The sequence below is a fragment of the Anser cygnoides genome, chromosome 1 (assembly GCF_040182565.1).
Source record: "Anser cygnoides isolate HZ-2024a breed goose chromosome 1, Taihu_goose_T2T_genome, whole genome shotgun sequence".
NCBI lineage: Eukaryota > Metazoa > Chordata > Aves > Anseriformes > Anatidae > Anser > Anser cygnoides.
This window is the reverse complement of record NC_089873.1, coordinates 36,186,454-36,206,879: the sequence shown is the minus strand read 5'-3', so window position 1 is coordinate 36,206,879 and position 20,426 is coordinate 36,186,454. Positions and strand designations below refer to the sequence as shown.

Sequence of the window (20,426 nt, the reverse complement as noted above, 5' to 3'; positions counted from 1 at the left end):
GGAAAGTTGGTAGATCTGCCAATTAATTTCTTTGCCTGTCATACTGACTTCCCCCTGATGATTTCACTTAAAAAATACATTGCTCTTCATAACAGAGGGCGAATTTGGTGGCAAGGCTATAAGTGGTAGAGCCTTCCCATTAGCAGCTAGCTGTAGATGCAGAAGATGTTCCTGTGTCATCTGGCAGGGTAATATCTGACAAGTTTTCTTGCCTGTCATCTCAACTGTAAGTCACAAATGTTACTTCAGTGTGCCAGGAAGACAGGCAGGACTTCAATTTTAATGGATGACAAAAAAGATCAAGGGACTGGTTGGCACCGGAGCACCCAGAATGCTGGGTGAGGCCAACTAAAGAGGTCACGGGCAACGGCTCCTCATCTCTCCTTGCCCTTGGCCAAGCTTTAAATAATAAGTCACTGTCGAAAGACCCGTAGTGCAACTGGGAATTGCAAGCTGTCTCCTGCCTCCTACTCTATTTTGTTTCTGTGACTCTCACATTAACAAGGTTTACTATATGTTGCCTTTTTTTTTTTTTTTTTGGTTTCGTGCTGATTCTTACAGCCATCGAAAAGCTTGCTGTCACTGTAACTGAAATAAAAGAAAGCATACTGCAGGTTTTTTGTCAGAAATGATTTGTAAAAAGAAATGGCAGGAAGCACTTTCTTGTCTATTTATAAGACTAGGTGAGTGCCAACAGCTTTTGATAGACATTGTAAAAGATAATGATCTTTCTGTAGTTTTAATTTTAAGCATGTCCACACTGAATGAATTATGTGTGAATACATAATAATTTTACCAAACTAACAATTTGGCTAAATTCCCGGAAACCTTTGAGACATTCACATAGAAAAGTCATTGATTTTTATGTCTGGTTAGGAAGCTTACAAACTCAGTGTGTTAGAAGTCAAGTTAAAAATAACAGAAAGTCTCTTAAAAACTAAAATATCTATTTATTTTTTTTTTCTAATTGACATTTTCCAAGAACTTCCAAAAGTTAGCCTGGGCATCTTATAAAATGTCCTAAAATACAGAATCCTCATGAAATTTCTGCCTCCTCTCCCAGATTATGAAAGTGGCATTTTGAGAAGGTCTGCTGGGAACAGGCTCTAAAAGAAAAAAGTGAGCCTGTCTTTCACTTCCAAAGAAGACCCTCAAGCACTTAACGAAGAACAAGATTCACAATAATGAATCTTCATAGTTGCCATTGCTATAGGAAAATTGCATTAGCTCAAGAAAGCTTCCTGGAAATTTTTCACCCAGCATGTTAAACATGTATTTACATGTGTCTCTGTGCATCCTGTTCTCTTTTCCAGACAATACAAATCATTTAGGGAGCATCAAGAAATAAAAAAAGAGCGGGAGAAAAAAGAGTTTCTTTCTCCCAGGTCACGCAAACTTAAAGCAACTATGATCTGGAAAGAAGAGCTGGGTTACAATGGTATTGTGCTTGGGCTGCTGCAATGACTTCTCACCACCTGCCTCAGGTGGAAGGCAGTATGAAAAAGATTAGTTTCCTAACCAGATGTCTAACAGCTAACTAGATAGTCAGGGAAATATGCAGCCACATGCAAAATGCAGCAACAAGCTCCAGATCTCTTCAATGACAACCACTCAAACCTACGACTCAAGAGAAGAAAATCTTAAACCATGCAATAAGAACCAAGAGTAGGCACCTATTTTAAGGGACCAAGGCTCTTTATTGTAGTTGCTGATGTCAGGTTGGGCTCTTAAAAAGAGGAGGAATCTCACAGAAAATACAAATATTAATGTCACCGATATTTTTGTTTGCAAGAATGAGGAAAAAATGGAGTATGAGCTACCTATATAGGATCTTCTTAACCTTGTTATTGAGGACTAAGTAGTATGCGTAGATACTGTTCACATGAAGTAATTCAGTCACAGTCCTCTCCTCTCAGGCAAACCAACTAACTAAGTAAATTTGAATCAAAATTCTAATTTTCAAACTCAAATTGAGTTTCCGTATCTTAACATTCTGGCAGCCTCCAAAGAAGCTGCAGAAACATTATAGAACTGATATAAGACCAACCAATACATCGGGGGGGAACTAGGTGTCCTTAGCCACATAAGCCCTCTTTGAGATCTGAAGCACAAAGAGCAATCATGAAAATTAAATATAAATAGTTAAAAATTGCTTTGAGACTAACATGGTTATGTTACACCAAAAGTTAGCAGGGTATCCTGAAATTAAGTTGGGAGAGAAGGCAGGATCATCAAATAGGTATGATAAAGCATTTAGAGATGGTATGTACTTTATCACTTGGTGTATATATAGATAGAATACTGGGCAGGTAGAAGCAGAGAAGACTTACATTGTGTTGTAACAATCAGCACCTCTATCAAAAACACGTTAAAACAGGTATTTTACTGTTTTGGTATCATCTTTTTGAAAGGGCTTTGCAGCCCTTTGATATCAGTGGCAGATCCATGAAAGACATTCCCAGTGTTGATTTTTTCCTCCTTTGTCAACAGTCTAAATGAATTCTGGTGAAAGTGGTTAAGTTTCATGTATATCTATAAGAAATCTGAATTACTGGACAAAGTAACTCTGATTTCATGACGCCCCCATCTAAAACCGGGGTTCTGATTATTCTCTTCAGGGAAGATTTCCTGCAGACTTGAGTTGGGACAATCCTCAATGTCAATACAGGCCAGGTGATTAGTGGATCGGGAGCAGCCCTGCAGAGGACTTGAGGATACTGGTGAATGAAAAACTGAGCATAAGTCATCAGCGGGCACTTACAGCCCAGACAGCCAATTGTGTCCTGGGCTGCTTCAAAAGCAGCATGGCCAGCAGGGCGAGGGAGAGGATTGTCCCCCTCTGCTCTGCTCTTGTGAGACCCCACCTGGAGTGCTGCGTTCAGCTCTGGGGCCTCCAGCACCAGAAGGACATGGACCTGTTAGAACTAGTCGAGAGGAAGGCCATGAGGATGCTCAGAGGGCTGGAGCACCTCTCCTATGGGGACAGGCTGAGGGAGTTGGGGTTGCTCAGTCTGGAGAAGAGAAGGATCCAAGGAGACTTCATTGCAGTCCTTCAATATATATAAGAAAGACTTTTTATCAGGGTCTATAGTGACAGGGTATGTGGCAATGGCTTTAAACTGAAAGAAGGTAGATATAGATGGGATATAAGGAAGACATTTTTCACGATGAGCATGGTGAGGCACTGGCACAGGTTGCCCAGAGAAGCTGTGGATGCCCCATCCTTGGGAGTATTTAAGGCCAGGCTGAATGGGGCTTTGAGCAACCTGGTCTGGTGGGAGGTGTCCCATGGGTTGGATTAGATGGTCTGAGATCCCTTCCAACCTAAACCCTTCCATGAATCTTTGATGTGTGAACATGTTTTACACATGGTGCTCAGGCAGTCTGGTACTATTTATTTGGCACATACATCTAGCAATGGAGCTTCTAGGAAAATTTCTTTCAAGTTACAATACCAACAGAAGTAAAATACGAACTCTTCTAAGGAAGGGAGAGGCTAACGTGACATAGGAAAACCAATGGGAGTATGAATGAACGGGGCCTTCTGTAGGAAAGTAAATTTGTGTGTGGTATTCAAAGAGGTGGTTACTTCTCCAGCACTGCTTTCTCTACTCCACACATCATCCTCTCTCAAGTGTTCTTATTAACATTAGCAAGTTCACCTGATGAGCTGTTTTCATTTTGTACTTAATTTTGTACTGGGCTGCTATATTCTACACCTAAATATGAGGTTTTAAGCAAAAAACTTAGACCATTTTTTCCCCACCATGTCAGTTTGTCCAATCTTAAATATTATTGCCTCATTCCACAAACTAATTCAGGGTTAATATCTTCCCCACTTGATAATTATTACAGTATTTTTAAATTTTATTTATCACATCATTTTTTTTCCTTATAAATGCTTTTTAGAACCAGACAATGACAGAACAGAATGTTTTACACATACTATCTTATGGAAATGCTATTAATCTTATTCTGTGTTGGTAGTTAAATAGCCATTTTGTAACTGATGATAACAGAAATCTTCTGATTAGACAAAGACTACCCACTACACAAATACTGTGGTGAAAGTTTTTGTAAGAAACTGAAAGACTAAATAAGGCCTTGAATAGCTTTATTGAAATCTGTATAAATAAACATGCGCATTTCAAATGTAAACCCAAGTGAACTCAAGTGCAGACAAAATTTTAACCTCTGTCATGCAGGAGGTTAGTTTACATTAAAAAAAAAAAAACCTCAAAGCAGCTTTAAAATACCAGGATGAAACACCAGTTTTAATATCAAGGTATAAAGCAAAGCCATGTCCAACATACCTCATTTATATCCTGGTCAAATGCAATTTTTTAAACTTTTTAATGCTAACATAAATAAATAATTTACCAAAATGTGCACTCACAGAGTGAACTTTTATTTACAATACACAATTTATAACCTATTGTATTTGATTAGTTCAAGTGAAGAACATCATACTTTTTGCTTTTTTTTTTTCATTATCTGTTTAAACAGTGGGACACAAAGCGATTCTCCAGGTAGTAGATATGTGAAGTGTGCCCCTGCAGTTAAGGGTTCCTCTCAAAGGCAGTATTGTATACAAATCAACAATACATTCTTCCAACTAGATCAAAGGGAAAGCAGCAAATTAAAAAAAAATGTTTCAAACTGTCACACTTATTTTGGCATCCTGGACCCCTGAACATAGTCAACTAAAATCCAATTTGAAGTTTTTATGCCTTATATACTGTACAGGTTCTGACTTGAACATGCAAATGCCAATTCTCTTATTATAATGAGTTACCTTTTCAGATATGCAGTAAGGCTATGGTGAATTCCATCAGGAACACACAAAGAAAATTAACAGGCCTACCTTTAAAACCAATTTGTTCATTAACAATTTAAAGGCAGGTTATATTGAAAAAAATCTCATCTAAGCCCGATGCACAGTCATTACTATTGATACAGAATACTATTAAATCTGACCCTATTACAGAGTAGTTTGCAAGCTGTCAGACTATGAAAACTGGGGAGAGAACTTACAGCACAATTTTAAATTTTGGACTGACATCAGATTAAAATTATGCATGTCTTATAAGCAAGATAACAGGAATTATGTCTGCAGCGTAGATTCCAACAAGCAACAAAGGATACTTACATTTAATTGAAAATCTTTTTGTTAATGCAGCATGACATCCAGAACCTGTTCCACAGCAGCAGTAAGGTGAACGTAATATTCTGGATGCTCAACTATATCACAAAAGGTTAAAACACCTTTTCAAGCTATTTCTTCTATCATGATCGAATTTAAAAAAAAAATATTAATTTTTAGGGAGAAACAAAAATTTGATGTTTCAAGAAAACTACTGCTTATATATTTATGACATTTTTACTTGTAGTCTGTGTGACAGCCTAAGGTACATGAATGTATTCATCTAGGAGCTAGACTTGGCAGTAGTATTCTTGCAGTACTAAGAAAATAAATGTCAGAAGTCCACAGATTTAACATTTTAGTTATTAACTCACATCCAAAACAAAAGAAAACATAATCCATCAGAACAGCAGCAGAAAACTTAAAAGGGGTTTATTTGTGATTTCCTATATATAGCTTGTGAATACAAGACTAAATGCATTAGAGACAATTTCTGTTAAAGGTTTTATTGTTTCACTTCAAGTACTGCACATGTTAAAATGTAATAAAGATTTACATTCTGTTATCTGAAATTCCCCATCTCAGATTTTTATTTTTAATTTGTTGGGCAATTTCACTCTTTCAATAGGTATCCCCAGTAAGAAAGTCTCTTTTATGGCTTCTAGTTCTTCCATTAATTAGTGTGCATACAATTTTCATTTTCTATATCATTATCGTTTTCATTGCTGTCTTCATCACTTTCTAATGGGATGCCTGTGGCAGCTGAAGCACCTTGTTTAGTTTCCCGGTCAAGAGGAAAAAAGCCAGTTCCACTGATTGTGTCCTGTCTCTGGTAGAAGAGCACATATGCTGCTTTGGACTGTAAAAGAGAAGAGTATAATATGCTGATGAGACTCCAGACAAAACATTTAAAATCAGTCTTTTTTTCTTTTTTCCTTCTAGGCCCATAAGCTAAAATTATATAGATAAACAAAGCTTTCATAATAGATTATTTTTGCATGTTAATAGATTATTTTGCATGTTGATCTGGATAGGCTGGAGCGATGGGCTGAGGTCAACTGTATGAAGTTCAACAAGGCCAAGTGCCGGGTCCTGCACCTGGGGCGTAACAACCCCAAGCAGAGCTACAGGCTGGGAGATGAGTGGCTGGAAAGCTGCCTGGCCGAGAAGGACCTGGGAGTATTGGTTGATAGTCGGCTGAATATGAGCCAGCAGTGTGCCCAGGTGGCCAAGAAGGCCAACAGCATCCTGGCCTGCATAAGAAGCAGTGTGGCCAGCAGGTCTAGGGAAGTGATTGTGCCCCTGTACTCGGCTCTGGTGAGGCCGCACCTTGAGTACTGTGTTCAGTTTTGGGCCCCTCGCTACAGGAAGGACATGGATGTGCTCGAGTGAGTCCAGAGAAGGGCAACCAAGCTGGTGAGGGGTCTGGAGAACAAGTCTTACGAGGAGCGGCTGAGGGAGCTGGGCTTGTTCAGCCTGGGGAAGAGGAGGCTCAGGGGCGACCTCATCGCTCTCTAGAGTTACCTTAAAGGAGGCTGTAAAGAGGTGGGGGTTGGTCTGTTCTCCTACGTGCCTGGTGACAGGACGAGGGGGAATGGGCGAAAGTTGCGACAGGGGAGTTTTAGGTTGGATGTTAGGAAGTACTTCTTTACCGAAAGGGTTATTAAGCATTGGAACGGGCTGCCCAGGGAGGTGGTGGAGTCACCATCCCTGGAGGTCTTTAAAAGACGTTTAGATGTAGAGCTTAGCGATATGGTTTAGTGGAGTACTTAGTGTTAGGTCGCAGGTTGGACTCGATGATCTTGAGGTCTCTTCCAACCTAGAAATCTGTGATACTGTGATACTGTGAGACAATCTACTCCCTACAAATGTACTGCAAGGTTCATGACTAACACTTTGCTTTTCTTCCCTCAAGTTAGTATCATCAACAGTGTCAGTTTTAGAAAAGCAAAAAGTACTTGCCACTATTTGGTCCTCACATGCAGTTGACACACTACTGTCATCAAAGTAGTACCATTTTCCGTCATCTTTATTTTTTGCGAAAGCAGTATCTAGAACAACAAAAGTGCAACGTTTAAGGACTTTGTATCTTCTTAGATCTACTGCAATCAGTTGCTACAGTTTGTAATTGTCAAACACTTGACTTCTAACTACTAAAAATCTGTTATCACTATTAGAAAGTTTACACTTTCACACTTCTTACATTCCTTTAAACAACACTTAACCAATAACATTCCCTTTCTACGGAGAATGTATATAGAGAAAGGAGAGGTGAAATAAAAACCCGCGGTCACTTTTTCATTTTTCTCTCTCCTTTCAATGAGATGTACAATGTACAAAAATACAGACGAGTAAGACAAAATAAATTGTCAGACTACAGTAGCTCTTACAGATCTCCTAACCTTTCTCTTTTCACAATATCCATAACTAGATGCGTAAAAGGACTACAATTATCCTTGAAAGCTCATTTCATATAGTTTTTTTTATTAGAACACCCGTGAAAACATTTCAAGGTAATGAAAAAAAACTATCCCTCAATCATTAAAAAATGGCTTTCACTGAAAATGATCGATACTTAAATAAACATAAAAAGTTGATATGTAAAATGATTATACTTGAAATAACTTACAATGCCCTCCTCCCATTCCTCCATAGTGGTTGGAGACAGCAATCAAGTTGTAGCGGCAAGGCCCTGCATTTGGATTAATAAGGAACTCTGACATGTCCAAGTCACTGTTAAAAAGCACAAATAAAAATAAATTAAAATACTAGTTCTCTCTCTCTATATATTAATCCATTTCGCGTTTTGAGCCCTTTACTTTACATTTTCCATAAAACATGCATATACCACACCATACTGACAGTGCATCTCTTTCAGTCTGAAGAGTGGAACCAGAATCAGTAATCTTACCCCAAATGCTTGGTAGAGTTCTTCCATACTTATCTACTCTAATTATATTTTTATAAAATTCATACTTTTCACTTACAAGCATTTTATCATCAGTAGTTACTGGATCCATGCGTGGAAGCTGAGAACAAAAACATTCTACACAATTGTTGGATTAAACTTATGTCCTAGTCATGCTGTTACCCTTCTAGCACCAAAACACTTAGGTTTCTTACTTTATTGGAAAGTCAACCAGTGTGTCCAACTTGTCCCTCATGTATCTGCTGTAGGAAAAGCGCTTCAGATGGACTACCAGTACTGGGGGAAGTGACCACAAGTCTAACTTTTTGGTAGCTTGTTGATGTTCTTTACAGTTTGGACAATACCTAAAAGAAAAACATACTAATTAAATAAGTGCAGTCCATATATATGTTCAATACATTGCTATAGAGAAAGCCAGCAACATGGGAGGAACTGAATGAGCAAAAGCTTACACACACTGATACCACTTCTAGTTTAAAACACAAGATACTGCTGTGCAAGAAGGCTTACAGTGAAGCTTGACAGTGTTTAAAACACGTTAGTATCACCCTCCGCTACAGCAATCTCTTCTCCTATAGTAGTCTCTGTAGTCTTTACTTAAAGCAGTTTTCTCACATTAAGACAAAAGGTCAGGAAAACTCAGTACAAGCGAGTCCATAATTCACAGGCAACTGTGGTTCTTCCAAGTTTCAGTTTTCAAATCCATCCATCTCCCATCCCATCCCCCTCACCACTAAAATGACTACTGGAACCTGCAAAAGCTCTCTACATTTATTCTCTAATTAGGCAAGTGCTAAAAAGGCTGTGACTTATCATAAAAGTTTCTGCTCCCTACTTGAATACTTGAATCTTTCAAGAACTAAGGCTCAGGGAGGAAAGTAAGTAAGAATCATGCATGAAAACAACTCTTCTGTAAAGCTGCCTATGCATATTCCACTTCTTGGTATCTAACAAGAAAGATCTAGGAAAAGAAGATGAAAAGATTCCTAATTCCTTAATTAGGAAGGGCTGCAGAAGACCGCATTGCACTAATTGTAAGGGAAGGCTGTGACTGAAGAACTGTGTTCTCATTTGTCTGAGGGTATCTGCAATACAAATATCACTAGTCTAGGAGTGATGAGACCTGGGAAGACCAGACAAATCAAGAAAAAAATGTGATGAATGACTTCTTGTGAAATGTATCTAGAAGCAGCTGCTCTACTTCAGCAGTACCAGTATTTCATTTTATTTTTGATTTCCAACACTCTACTTAAAACGTGTTGCAAAAATGGAAGCACTTCATGGTACTTGAGCTATATGGTATCTCAAATAGTTTGTCCAGTGTTGTATAATCTACTCAACCTAGAAAAAATGAGAAGTTTCGAGTCAGCCTTCTCCCCTGCCCAAAATAAAGGAGGATCTCTGGTTAAAAAAGTTTGGAATTCTCCAAAACTTTTAAGTATCCACAAAAGAAGTGGCAGACCCTGTTTTCAAACTGAATTCTGAGCTTCAGGTGTTAAGGAGGACTCTTAACTGTTAGAACAATCCTGGAGAAGGATGATCTTATGGAAGAATCCTGTAATTGTAAATATTCCGACATCCTTCCAATTCAGAATTTGGAACAACCATGAATCACAGCAACAGTCTCTACCAAAAAGTTAATGACATATGATTGGAACATGAATTTGAAATGTTCTACTGATTACAGACATCCCCCATTCTTTGAGTCTGTTGTTGAAGCACATCCCTATTTCATATTTTATGCAAAGCAATTTATATATTTGCATAAAAAGACCTCTAGTATGCATCAACCTTTCCCATCTCAGAAAAGAATACTTGTTTGACCCGTTGTATTATACCTGGCACAGTATTTATTAATTCACTGTGGATCACATTTCACAGGTTATGATATCTTTTGGATCTCACCCTTCCTTCTAATTCTGAATAATCATCTCCCATACAAATATAACCTTCCATATAAAGTGACAACTTTTAGTTATACAGTGAATTAATATATAATATTATTTTAGAGTATAACTATGCTTGGAATTTAATATATGGAAAGATTCAAAAAGACCATAAGAAATCAATTAGGTATCGGTGATAATATTTGTTTTTGAAAAAATTTGAGAAACACAAACCACAGAATGGGAAAATTTTAATGTTTTGTCCTTACCATGGGTCTTCAGCACCTAGTTTTTCCTTTGTTGTGAACAGCTCAATGCAATCTTTTAATTTCACAAAAGGCTTTTTGGGAGGCTTATATTCCACACTCTCATGTTTTTCAAAATCCTAAAGAGAAGTATTTCTTGAGTTAAGAGAACAAATGAAACAAAACTCATTTTAGTGATGTCGTCTTACTATGAACAGTAACTACATAGCTCCTATATATGGAAAAACTGATCAGAAACCATTCAAGCAAAAGTAGTTTTCACAGTTTCAGACTTATTTCTAAATTTCTAAGCCTCAGATTTGGTAATTACTTACATGTGTAAATGAAGTTTATTTATGGTAACATTTACTATCAATAACACGAAAAAAAAAGATACCGTAGCTGCTTCTTTTGAAGAGTTTTACTATCTCTATGCCACAATCAGTAAGTTGTATTTTTCACATTTAAATTTTATTAGTGATGGAAAGGGGAGCAACATGAAAAGCTTACCTCTGCTGCACTATCATCAAAGTATCTCTTCTTCAGTTCAGGATCCCAATCCAAAGCAAGGAAAGATCTTTCTAAGATTAAAAAGATGTTTTATCTTAATTTTACTTCTTGTTTTACATCAAATTGTATCAACTTTGGGCAAACACTCAAAATAAATTAAACAAGGCTGACATGAATTTAAGATGAAAAACTGAAGTACAAACAATTTCTTCATTTCTAAGACCTAATTACAAGAACAAATTATTTCTACAGAATTTTCTCTTAAAAAGTTTATCAAATAGCATACAGAGAGAATGAAACATTATTCTGTGGAACTGAGAAAAAAGCATCAGAATCAAATGTTGCCCAACCTGTTCCCTGTGACTTACCGTCAAGCCTAGGTTGCCTGTCATCAAATCTAATATGCCTGGTATCATCTTTGATGTAATTTATGTCAGTATTGCCTAAATTATTGAACTGGAATGTAAACAATCGCTTTTTGTGTCCCGTGAGTGGTTGACCTTTGCAAGTATCCTCAGTACATAATCCATTTTCAGAGTCATTGTCACCTCCAACTGAGTCTTCTGACTGGCTGTTTTCATTCTCTGAAGGAAGTTCCTGATCCTGGCTGGATTCATCATCTTGTTCATCTGTCTCCATTTCACCTGAAACAATTGAGGAGGGAGAAATGAGGCAGAATAACAATAATTGAAAGACAATACATAATTAACTTCAATTTCAAATTGAACACAAAATACTGTACAAGTTTGGATATTCAGTCTTACTTGGAGAACCTTCTTCGTGTATTCCATTTGGGCCATTACCATTGATACCATGGTCCTTACAGCAATGTAGGGATCCTTCAGTGTCTTCACTTTCAGTGCATGTTTTTACATATCGGCTAAATGTAACAAATGAAAGCAACACTTAAGATTCAATGGATTTGATTGTTCAACCAGAGAATTAAATCGTTACAGCAAATCCTTTATAATGGACTGTATTCTTGCAATCCTTTCTGATTTATTTAGAATAAATAAACCTACTGCCTAACACGTCTATTGTTACGAGCACATCTGAAATTCTGTTGCTCTATGATCTCACATTTTTGGCAGTTATTTGATTTTATAAAACTTGACTCTTCTATCAGTTTTTATTTGACGAGCAACAACATCTTTTACTGTTAATTAACTATATTTTTAAAATAAGAAATATATGGGTTCACTTATGGGGAAAGTTACATCAACAGAAAATTAAGCATAAATTTCAATTGGAGGTTATACAACTAATTTCTTCCATATAATGACACTTAGTCCAGTCTGGTTTGAAAAAGTGCCTACCATACAGTTTTATAATATAAATTAGAATAGAAACTTGTATAGTAGATACAGGAGGTGTAACCACAGCAGACTAACTGACAAAACACCTCTGTTTTACCAAGACCTAACAGATACAAATTACTTCTGTAAACTGACAAATTAACTCTCCACCTACCTCTCAATTTTTGGATGTGGTCAAGCTAACAATAAAAAACAAATTAAAATCCACACTTATTCATATCTCAAGTGGCTAAAATTTGAGATTTAATATATTTAGCAGAAAGCAAATAAAAAAATTACTGAAATCTAATCAATTTGTTACCAATGCATGTAAAAAATAGGTACCTACTGATTCTAACTATTAGCATTTTTCTTTTGTGTTTTTCTTTAAACAATAACCTTACCACATTCTTAGCAGCAGCAAGTTATACAGTTTATCTTCAGTGTTGTTTCTAGGCACTGCTATGAGAAAAGGTTGACCAAACAGTGAAGAACCACTATGGCTGTAGCTGGTGTGCCTGCACTTTTCCCTTAAACAAACAGGAATTATAACTTGTTCTGTATCTTCTGTTCTATTGATAGCAATTTCAAACCTAAAAAGGAAAAAAAAATTGTAAACAAAGGATAATTATTATTCAAAAGACTACAAGGGAAAAAACTGAAGAAAATAATAAAAAAGACATGATGTGTCTTTATCTTATGTTTAGGTTTTAATCTATGCAAATAACTAAAACTGCAAAAAAGTCATGAAGCATGTAACCTGTACTTACACATAAATGTCATCACGTTCCATAATACTACTCAAATTTTCATCCATGGCAAATATCCTGTGGAACCTGTGATTGTATATATCAGTAACAATCATCTAAAAGAAAAAGGAGTATGTACGATTAAATCAGGTTGATATACGTTAAAGTGTTCAATGTTGTGCCTTCATATAAGAAATTATTCTCACCTTATCTGCAGCAACACCTGACAGAACTGACAATGCTGTGCAAAGGTCCAATATATTTCCAATTTTTGGAACGACTACTTTGTACTAAAAAAAATAAAATAAAAATCACTTTAATTCCTAATAGATCAAAGATACATGAGAAAAACAAAAAAACCAAAACCTTAATACATGTTCAGTATACTTCATACACATCTTTCATTCTTGAACTTAAGGTACAAAGTATTTAAATCAACTAACAAATTCAGTAAGATGTTGAAAATGTAGTTACCATCACAACTTATACAAAATTGCACACTTTGAATGCTTTTATTGGTCTATAAAGTCCTTTTTCAGATTTTATTTTCTCCATAAGAAGACCTAACAGCACCAATTACTTGTACTTCAACAGCATCTACTTATTTAGGCACCTAAATATTATGCATGCTATTGACTATATTCTTTAATTTGGAACACAATACAAATTGTTTATAAAATACTACCAGAATTTATTTTTATTTTAACTTGTCCTATGAAAACATTTTGGCCTAAACTTCGTAAGAGAAAAAAAGTGAAGCATTATATTGTGTATTCTTAAAACTAAAGCCAAAAGTTTTTGGTAGGAAAATGCAGGATATCTTCCCCATCCCCCACCCCCGCTCCGGATGGTTATACTCTGGAATTCTTTCCTGATTACTAGTCTTAGCCACTGATTCTCAAAATATCTCAATGGCCTTTACTGAAAGTGTCGCATGGATTGCTATTGTGTTAACAGCTTTTTCTTTGGTACTTTCTGCCTGGAATGCAATGGCTAATGGCTGAACTCCATAATTTCATTTGCAGAAACAGAACCTGATAATTAACAGAGAAAACCTCTGTGTGGCTTCTTAGTGCAGTACATTTGCAGCTGGTAATGAAACTCCAAATAGCTGAGTTATTTGCATAGTAAATAAAGACACAATTAATTAGATATAAACAAAATCAGAAATAAGGCATTATAACTGTCATTAATTAACACGTACAGCATATATTTGGTATCTCATTAAGTCTTATAGTTTGGAAAGAGCATGTGTTCAGGTGCACTTTTATGAGTCAATCTCTATATTCATTCCTGCATTACTATCTCATGTCATACAGGGGTTATCTTCAAATATTGTCCATCGCTTGTGCAAATCCAGCCAGATTACACCCCAAGTTTATTTATTTTTTCCTTAATAAAATATATCCTGTTCTCATAACTTAATGAATTGCTAGCAGACTCATCTCCCATTAGTTAATACCTGCTCCTTTACCTTTGATTTCCCTAACTCATACTGCCTTTGAAAACACTAAAGCATTTTTGCAAGTCTGCCTAAAGTGTGTATTATTTTATTTCACCTATCCTTCCTTACAGCGAGAACCATTTCATTATTATTTTGTTACCATTAATCTATGTACATTTTTTCATGCCATTCTTAGGTGTGCAATACTATCCTTCCAAAAAAAATAGGCAACTGAGATTATTTTATAAAGAAATCCCATCTAAAAATTTTTCTTTTGACTATTAAGTCAAAGCATAGTTTGACTATTAAGACAGCATGGGGAATTCAGGACAACCTAACACATTTTATCCCCCCCCCCCCCCCCCCTTTTTTTTTTTTGCATCACATCACCAGTCCTCTGATATTTTTCTTTTGAGGCTAATAAACTCAGGAATTAAGTCTGGATTAAGCCTATATATATATATTTAAAAACATATAAATCCATTATTGCAACATTAAAATCAAAAATGAAGAAAACATATACTTTAAAGATTAAGAAACCTTATTAACACAGCCATAAATAACTTACCAGTATCTTCCTTAAAATGGATAGAAATGTAAGAACATATTTATAGTCTTCCTCAGACATTCTAAGTGGCATTTCAGAACATATGTCAGAAAACTAAAAATTTGTTGGATTTGCTTTTTGTACTTGTAAATTTTAGCAATATAAAGGAGCTCAGATTCATTGTTAATGCTGCATGAATCAGGCATTTCACACATAAACTAAGAGGCTTACCTGCATAGGCTTAGCTAATGGATCCATTCTAACTAAATAAACTTCCAAAGTGCGTTCTTTTTTCATGGGTAATGGAAGTGTCAAATAACAAAATGGATCAAAGGTTACAGAAATCTTAGCACATTCAGGACAGACTAGGGTGGATTTAAAAAGGCCATGAAATATATCTACAATGATGGAATCATTTCTTTTTAAATGGTTTTCCCAGGCTTCTTCGGCAACCACCTGTAATTAAAACACATCTTGGGTTATGATACAGCAGTAGCAAACGAATAGCAAGAATTACTAATTATGGTATTGATGGAACAGTCTAAGTTACCACCAAGGCATTAAAATCTTACTCCAAAGAACTCTGTAAGGTATGTTACTACTACCAAGATCACAGTTCAAATGACATATGCTTTTCCTAGGACAGAGATCCTTTCAGTTTTGGGCATCGCAAATCCTGAGAGAGACTTCAGGAGGCTTGGGGCAGGACATAAGAACATAAAACTAAAAATCCCATCTGTACTTCCTCATACTACAAGAGTAATAACTTGTATGTTTGTAGCTCAATGCCAGAGGAGTTTCCCTGAACTAAGAGTCTTGAAGACAGAACACTGCATACTACAGACATAAAAATAAAGGAACAACAGAATGGAAATTGTTTTTCCAACTGAACTCAGCATTGAATTGAACAAAAAGCATTTAAAACCTCCCTCGCTTCCCTTCAAATAAAATAGAAGTGTACACATATACTTGAGTAAGAGCTCCACTTTAAGGTCTTGGCTTATTTTCTGAAGTCTCTTCCAGAAAAAGCAACTCCTCATCAATGTCCCAACCCTTCAACGCACAATGATGCAAAAGTGTCTTGCAACTTATAGCTTTGACTAAAACCAAGAAGTCAAACACCAAAAATACTACCTTGTCTGGTCTCCCATCTGCATCTTTTAACTGAATATAAGGCTTTTTCCTAATTCGATTCAAATCCTCATGTAAGCCATCCAACAGAAAAGCCAGTAGCTCTTGACAATCTTGTTGCTGATAACCAGAAAATTGTGGTGCAAATCGTCCCACTTGTGTCTAAAAAGAAAAACAGAAATACTTCTAGCATCTTAATTATTATACAGAACAGCTATTTCTGAGATGCTACAGCATAAAGTTGAAAAGATAAAACTTTAAGAAAATAAGCTTTTCAATAGAGACAGGAAATCAAAATTAATTTACAAAGACCAAACCACAATGACAGTTGACACAATTAACTGTTTGTTAAAACAAAACATCAACAACAAAAACAAAACAAAACAAACAAACAAAACAAACCCACTTGGATATATATTTAAATACATGAATGGACAACACACAGTTGAATATTACTTCAAATTCTTATTGTTGCATATTTTTGTAAGTTTTGAATGCTTAAACTACAAAAACAAACCTAACATTTTACATTCAGGTTAAATTCCGCACTAACCTTAAATGCTCTTGGGGTAACATAACTGTATTTTCCTGACCACATTTGCTTGATGAGCTCTGCATAAGATTTTGCTATTTCACCCCGCATTCCCAAAGGATTGTCAAAATTCAACTCTTCTTGGTATTTATCATTGAGAAAATATTCTGTAAGAGGAGGGGTGTTGCTCAGACACTGTAAATAGAAATACAGAATCTTTAGAATGATTGAATTAGTTCTAAAAAAAACAAAAAATACATTTGCAGTTTGCTAAAGTAGTCATAAAAAATACTTTGCACTGTAATGCTTACTGCCAGAAAGGAAAAAAATATTTTTTTTTTTCCAGAAATAATGATTTTAAACCAAGACTGGCTATGGCTATCATCACAAGTCATGTATGGATGATGTTTCTTGAAAGCTTTATGTCAGAATTTATTTTACACAGTAAACCAACCAACCACAGTGTGACAACATAATTTCTATCCAGGTTCAAAACAAACAGAAGGTGGTTCTTGACAAATGAATAGCAGCACTATGAAACTCCTTGCTCAAAGATGTTATAAATGCCCAAAGTTACAAGGTGTCAGCGACAATAAAAAGTACTTGGAAAAGATTGCCAGTGGGGCTTATTAAATCAAAGTATGCAATATCAGAAAAAAAAGTGAGCTGGAAATTGTTGGAAACACTTTTTGGCAGGGGTAGGAAGGAAGGGAACGTGAGGATGTTTGCCCAATTTCTTCTCCTCCAAGGCATCTGCTTCTAGATGCCATTGAGAACAATAAACTATGCTGAATGGACCAGACTCTGGATCAGAATTAGCGCAGACCTTTCTATGTTCTTTTAAGTTTTGTGAAACGTTCTTTTAAATTTTGTGAAGCTGTTCATTGCTAAAAGTAGCTCAAGGAAAGCAAGGGCCTTAGTTTAGACTGAGATAATCATTTATCCTCTCTACCAGTTTCTCTTTTCTGACAGCACTTAGAAATAACAGGATGTAATCACTGCACTATCATTTACAATTTTAGGGAACTACTTTGAATTTGTGTGTGCTACTCCTTGCATTTCAAAAAAAAACACCACAAACAATGTTTCCAGCACTCAGAAATGCCTCAGCATTATAGATTTAATGAAGTTTTTTCATCACATATTATTAGGCTTTCTGCATTCTTTATTCTATTAAAGATTCTAAGAAAGATCAGATATTTCATCAGTCTCACCTGCCTCTCTGTAAAAAAAAAAAAAAAAAGGGTGGGGGGACACAAAAATTTTGGTCCACATACGTTACTGTGCAAGATGCAACAACTGAGACTGGCAGAATTACAAGTTTATTAAGCAGGGCAAAAAAAGTTATTCTATTTTTTGCCTGTTACACTTGTGAAATATTTCAAAGAAAAACCAGTTATATGCTAGAGAGAGCTGAGTTTCATGGCCATTTCACACTCCTTCCTCTCTTTCCCTCATCACCTGAGGCTTTCACAAGCCATGAACATTACAAAAAATATCCTTATGTTATGGGCCCTTGTGGACAGAGCATTGACAAAAGCTCATTTTTCTCTTGCCAAATAGCAAAGAGGTTTTATTCCTGTTAGTGGTCATCCCAAGATCCCCCGACCTCACAGGCCTATGTCGTCAGTTCTGAACTGATACACAGCTAAGAGTTAGAGAAACACTTGGTCTCTCAAAGCCACAGAGAAATGGTCAGAGCTTTCAACAGATTATTTTTAGTATCAACCTGAATGAGTGGGTTGATTTCCAAGTTCTGCCAGATAACTGGAAACAGTACAGTGCAAACAATGCTAAACTAACTATAAACTACAGCTCACGTAAAAATGCATGTTCTCTGCTGGTTCTGATAGTCATCTGATTGCACAATAAACATATTTATCTCACTAACCTGTCAAAAAACTATTTTTCCTCCTCACTTTTCTTCTGGTCTGGTTTAGGAGATCAAATCAGTTCAGCTGATCAGCTTAGTGTGAGGAATGTCCAGAACAAGGAACTAAATAATGCAGAAATAGCAAATTTTTCTATATATTTTTAGTAAAGCACTACACTTAGCGTGCTGACCGTGTGTTGTTTCACCAAAAAAACAAATATATGTTTTTCCACTTTTCACCTGAAAAATTAGTTTTGTCTCTTTCTCAGAATATTCATTTATATCTGTACATATAAGGCAGGAAGATTACTATAGTACATTTCCCTTTTTCTTTATAACTATTTCCACATTCCAGTGTAAGATGACATTAACAGAAGAACTGGAATGCACAAGTATCTACCTGAACGTGGCAATTTCTGAGATGGAGAGCTGCCATCTTTTCTACAATCTCAGATACCACAAGTTTTAGAAGAGTAACTCCTAAAAGAACTAATACAGTCGGCCACATATCCACTGATGCATAACATATCAACATAATTGACAAAGCTAAATAGCTGCAAGCATGTTTACTTCTTGAAAAGGCTGGCAAAGAAGGCCTGTTTAAGATCATGACTAACACCAGAAGGGGAAACAAAGCATCCAGAAGCCAATTTGAAAGGAAGCCTATATTCTTATTTTCTCCTTCTGATGTAATATATTGTAGGTATCAAGGAAGCCCTATAGAAAGCATCAGTTAAAAGGAGTTATTACAACCAAGGCAATCTACTAGACAGCAAAGTCACCAGATTTACATGCTCTGTTCAACCTACTTTTTTTGTTTCAAAAACACAGAGATAGGTAAACTAGCATATATACCAACGGATGAAGAATAACAGAAAATAACAACAGCTAAACAAATACGGTAAAACTACAGAAAACTTTGTGAACTAACAAGTCAACAGAATGGCACTTAATTTCAGGCACTGCAGTCTCCATAAGCTTTACTTAATCAGCAAAACTTTTGTGAAGAAAAGTGTTTACTCTTTGAACCCAAACTAGTAGTTGAGCTGGGTGATCACAGGAAAAAAAAAGAATGCAACAATGCAGAAACTCCAAGACCAATCACCAACTATAAGACAAGCCACAGAAGTATCAGTCTTCAACATGACAAAGGTTAACACTGGAATTAGAGTTCCACACTGCATATTAATTACTTGGAAAAAGGAAAAAAAAAATCTGTAGCAGAACAATCTGCAGATAACAACTGCTTACGTAATCACTATGAGAGGATCATAATCAACCTCCAAGAAATCTAGATCAAACAATGCAACTGGACAAAACGATGCTTCATGCACTTTGTGCATCAGCTGCATTATGCAACACTGTACGCCCTGTTGATGTACGTGCACACGAACAGTCCATAAAAACTCTAAACTACTGAGTCAAAAAGGAGAGCTAACAATTTATAAAGACTGTCAGAGTCCACTCTTTAGAAAGCATAGGTGTAACTGGCAGCGTGTGGGAAGCATTAAGAAGCACAGGAAACTGAACAATAAAGATTATTTTTAGTGCTTTACTGTGGTGGTTTTACCCAGCTGGGCAGCTGAGCTCCACCACAACCGCTCTCTCACTCCCCCTCCTCAAAAGGAACGGGGGAGAAAATATGATGAAAAGGACTTGAGATAAAGACAGGGAGATCACTCAACAATTATTGTCACAGGCAAAACAGACTCAGCACAAGGAGGCTAATGTAATTTATTACCTATTACTAACAAGCTAGAGCAGTAAGAAACTAAAAGCAAACTAAAAACACCTTCCTCCCATCTACCCTATTTTACCTCCTCCTCCCAAGCACCGCAGGGGAACAGGGAATGGGGGCTGCGGTCAGTCCCTAACACTTCATCTCCCCTGCTCCTTCAGTCTCTGCCCCTGCTCCCCGTGGGGTCCCTCCCACGGGATGCCGTCCTGCCCAAACTGAGCCTGCGGGGGCTGCCCACAGGCAGCAGCTCTTCAAGAACTGCTCCCACACGGCTCCGTACCACGGGGTCCATCCCCCAGGAGCAAACTGCTCCAGCACGGGTCCCCCACGGGCGGCAGCTCCCCCCAGACCCCTGCTCCTGCGTGGGCTCCTCTCCACGGGCTGCAGCTCCGGCCCGGGGCCTG

At 36.7% G+C, this 20,426-nt stretch overlaps 1 protein-coding gene across 4 annotated transcripts in view; it reads right to left on the bottom strand.

The window, feature by feature from the left end:
- Window positions 1-4,097: 4,097 nt before the first annotated feature.
- USP15 (ubiquitin specific peptidase 15) overlaps window positions 4,098-20,426 on the bottom strand; it is a 74,958-nt gene continuing 58,629 nt past the window's right edge. For 3 of the 4 annotated variants that reach the window (XM_048065397.2, XM_048065398.2, XM_066992423.1), the window contains 14 exons: window positions 16,433-16,606; window positions 15,883-16,041; window positions 14,980-15,204; window positions 12,964-13,047; window positions 12,779-12,873; window positions 12,413-12,601; window positions 11,478-11,593; window positions 11,082-11,357; window positions 10,714-10,784; window positions 10,228-10,343; window positions 8,267-8,416; window positions 7,773-7,876; window positions 7,106-7,194; window positions 4,098-6,002 (listed from right to left, as the gene is read on the bottom strand). In XM_048065397.2, coding sequence (XP_047921354.1) covers window positions 5,817-6,002; window positions 7,106-7,194; window positions 7,773-7,876; window positions 8,267-8,416; window positions 10,228-10,343; window positions 10,714-10,784; window positions 11,082-11,357; window positions 11,478-11,593; window positions 12,413-12,601; window positions 12,779-12,873; window positions 12,964-13,047; window positions 14,980-15,204; window positions 15,883-16,041; window positions 16,433-16,606 — 2,034 coding nt within the window. In that variant the 3' untranslated portion in view covers window positions 4,098-5,816. Of the gene's footprint in view, window positions 6,003-7,105; window positions 7,195-7,772; window positions 7,877-8,266; window positions 8,417-10,227; window positions 10,360-10,713; window positions 10,785-11,081; window positions 11,358-11,477; window positions 11,594-12,412; window positions 12,602-12,778; window positions 12,874-12,963; window positions 13,048-14,979; window positions 15,205-15,882; window positions 16,042-16,432; window positions 16,607-20,426 lie in introns of those variants that run through there. The other variant, XR_007163790.2, reaches the window with a different exon arrangement.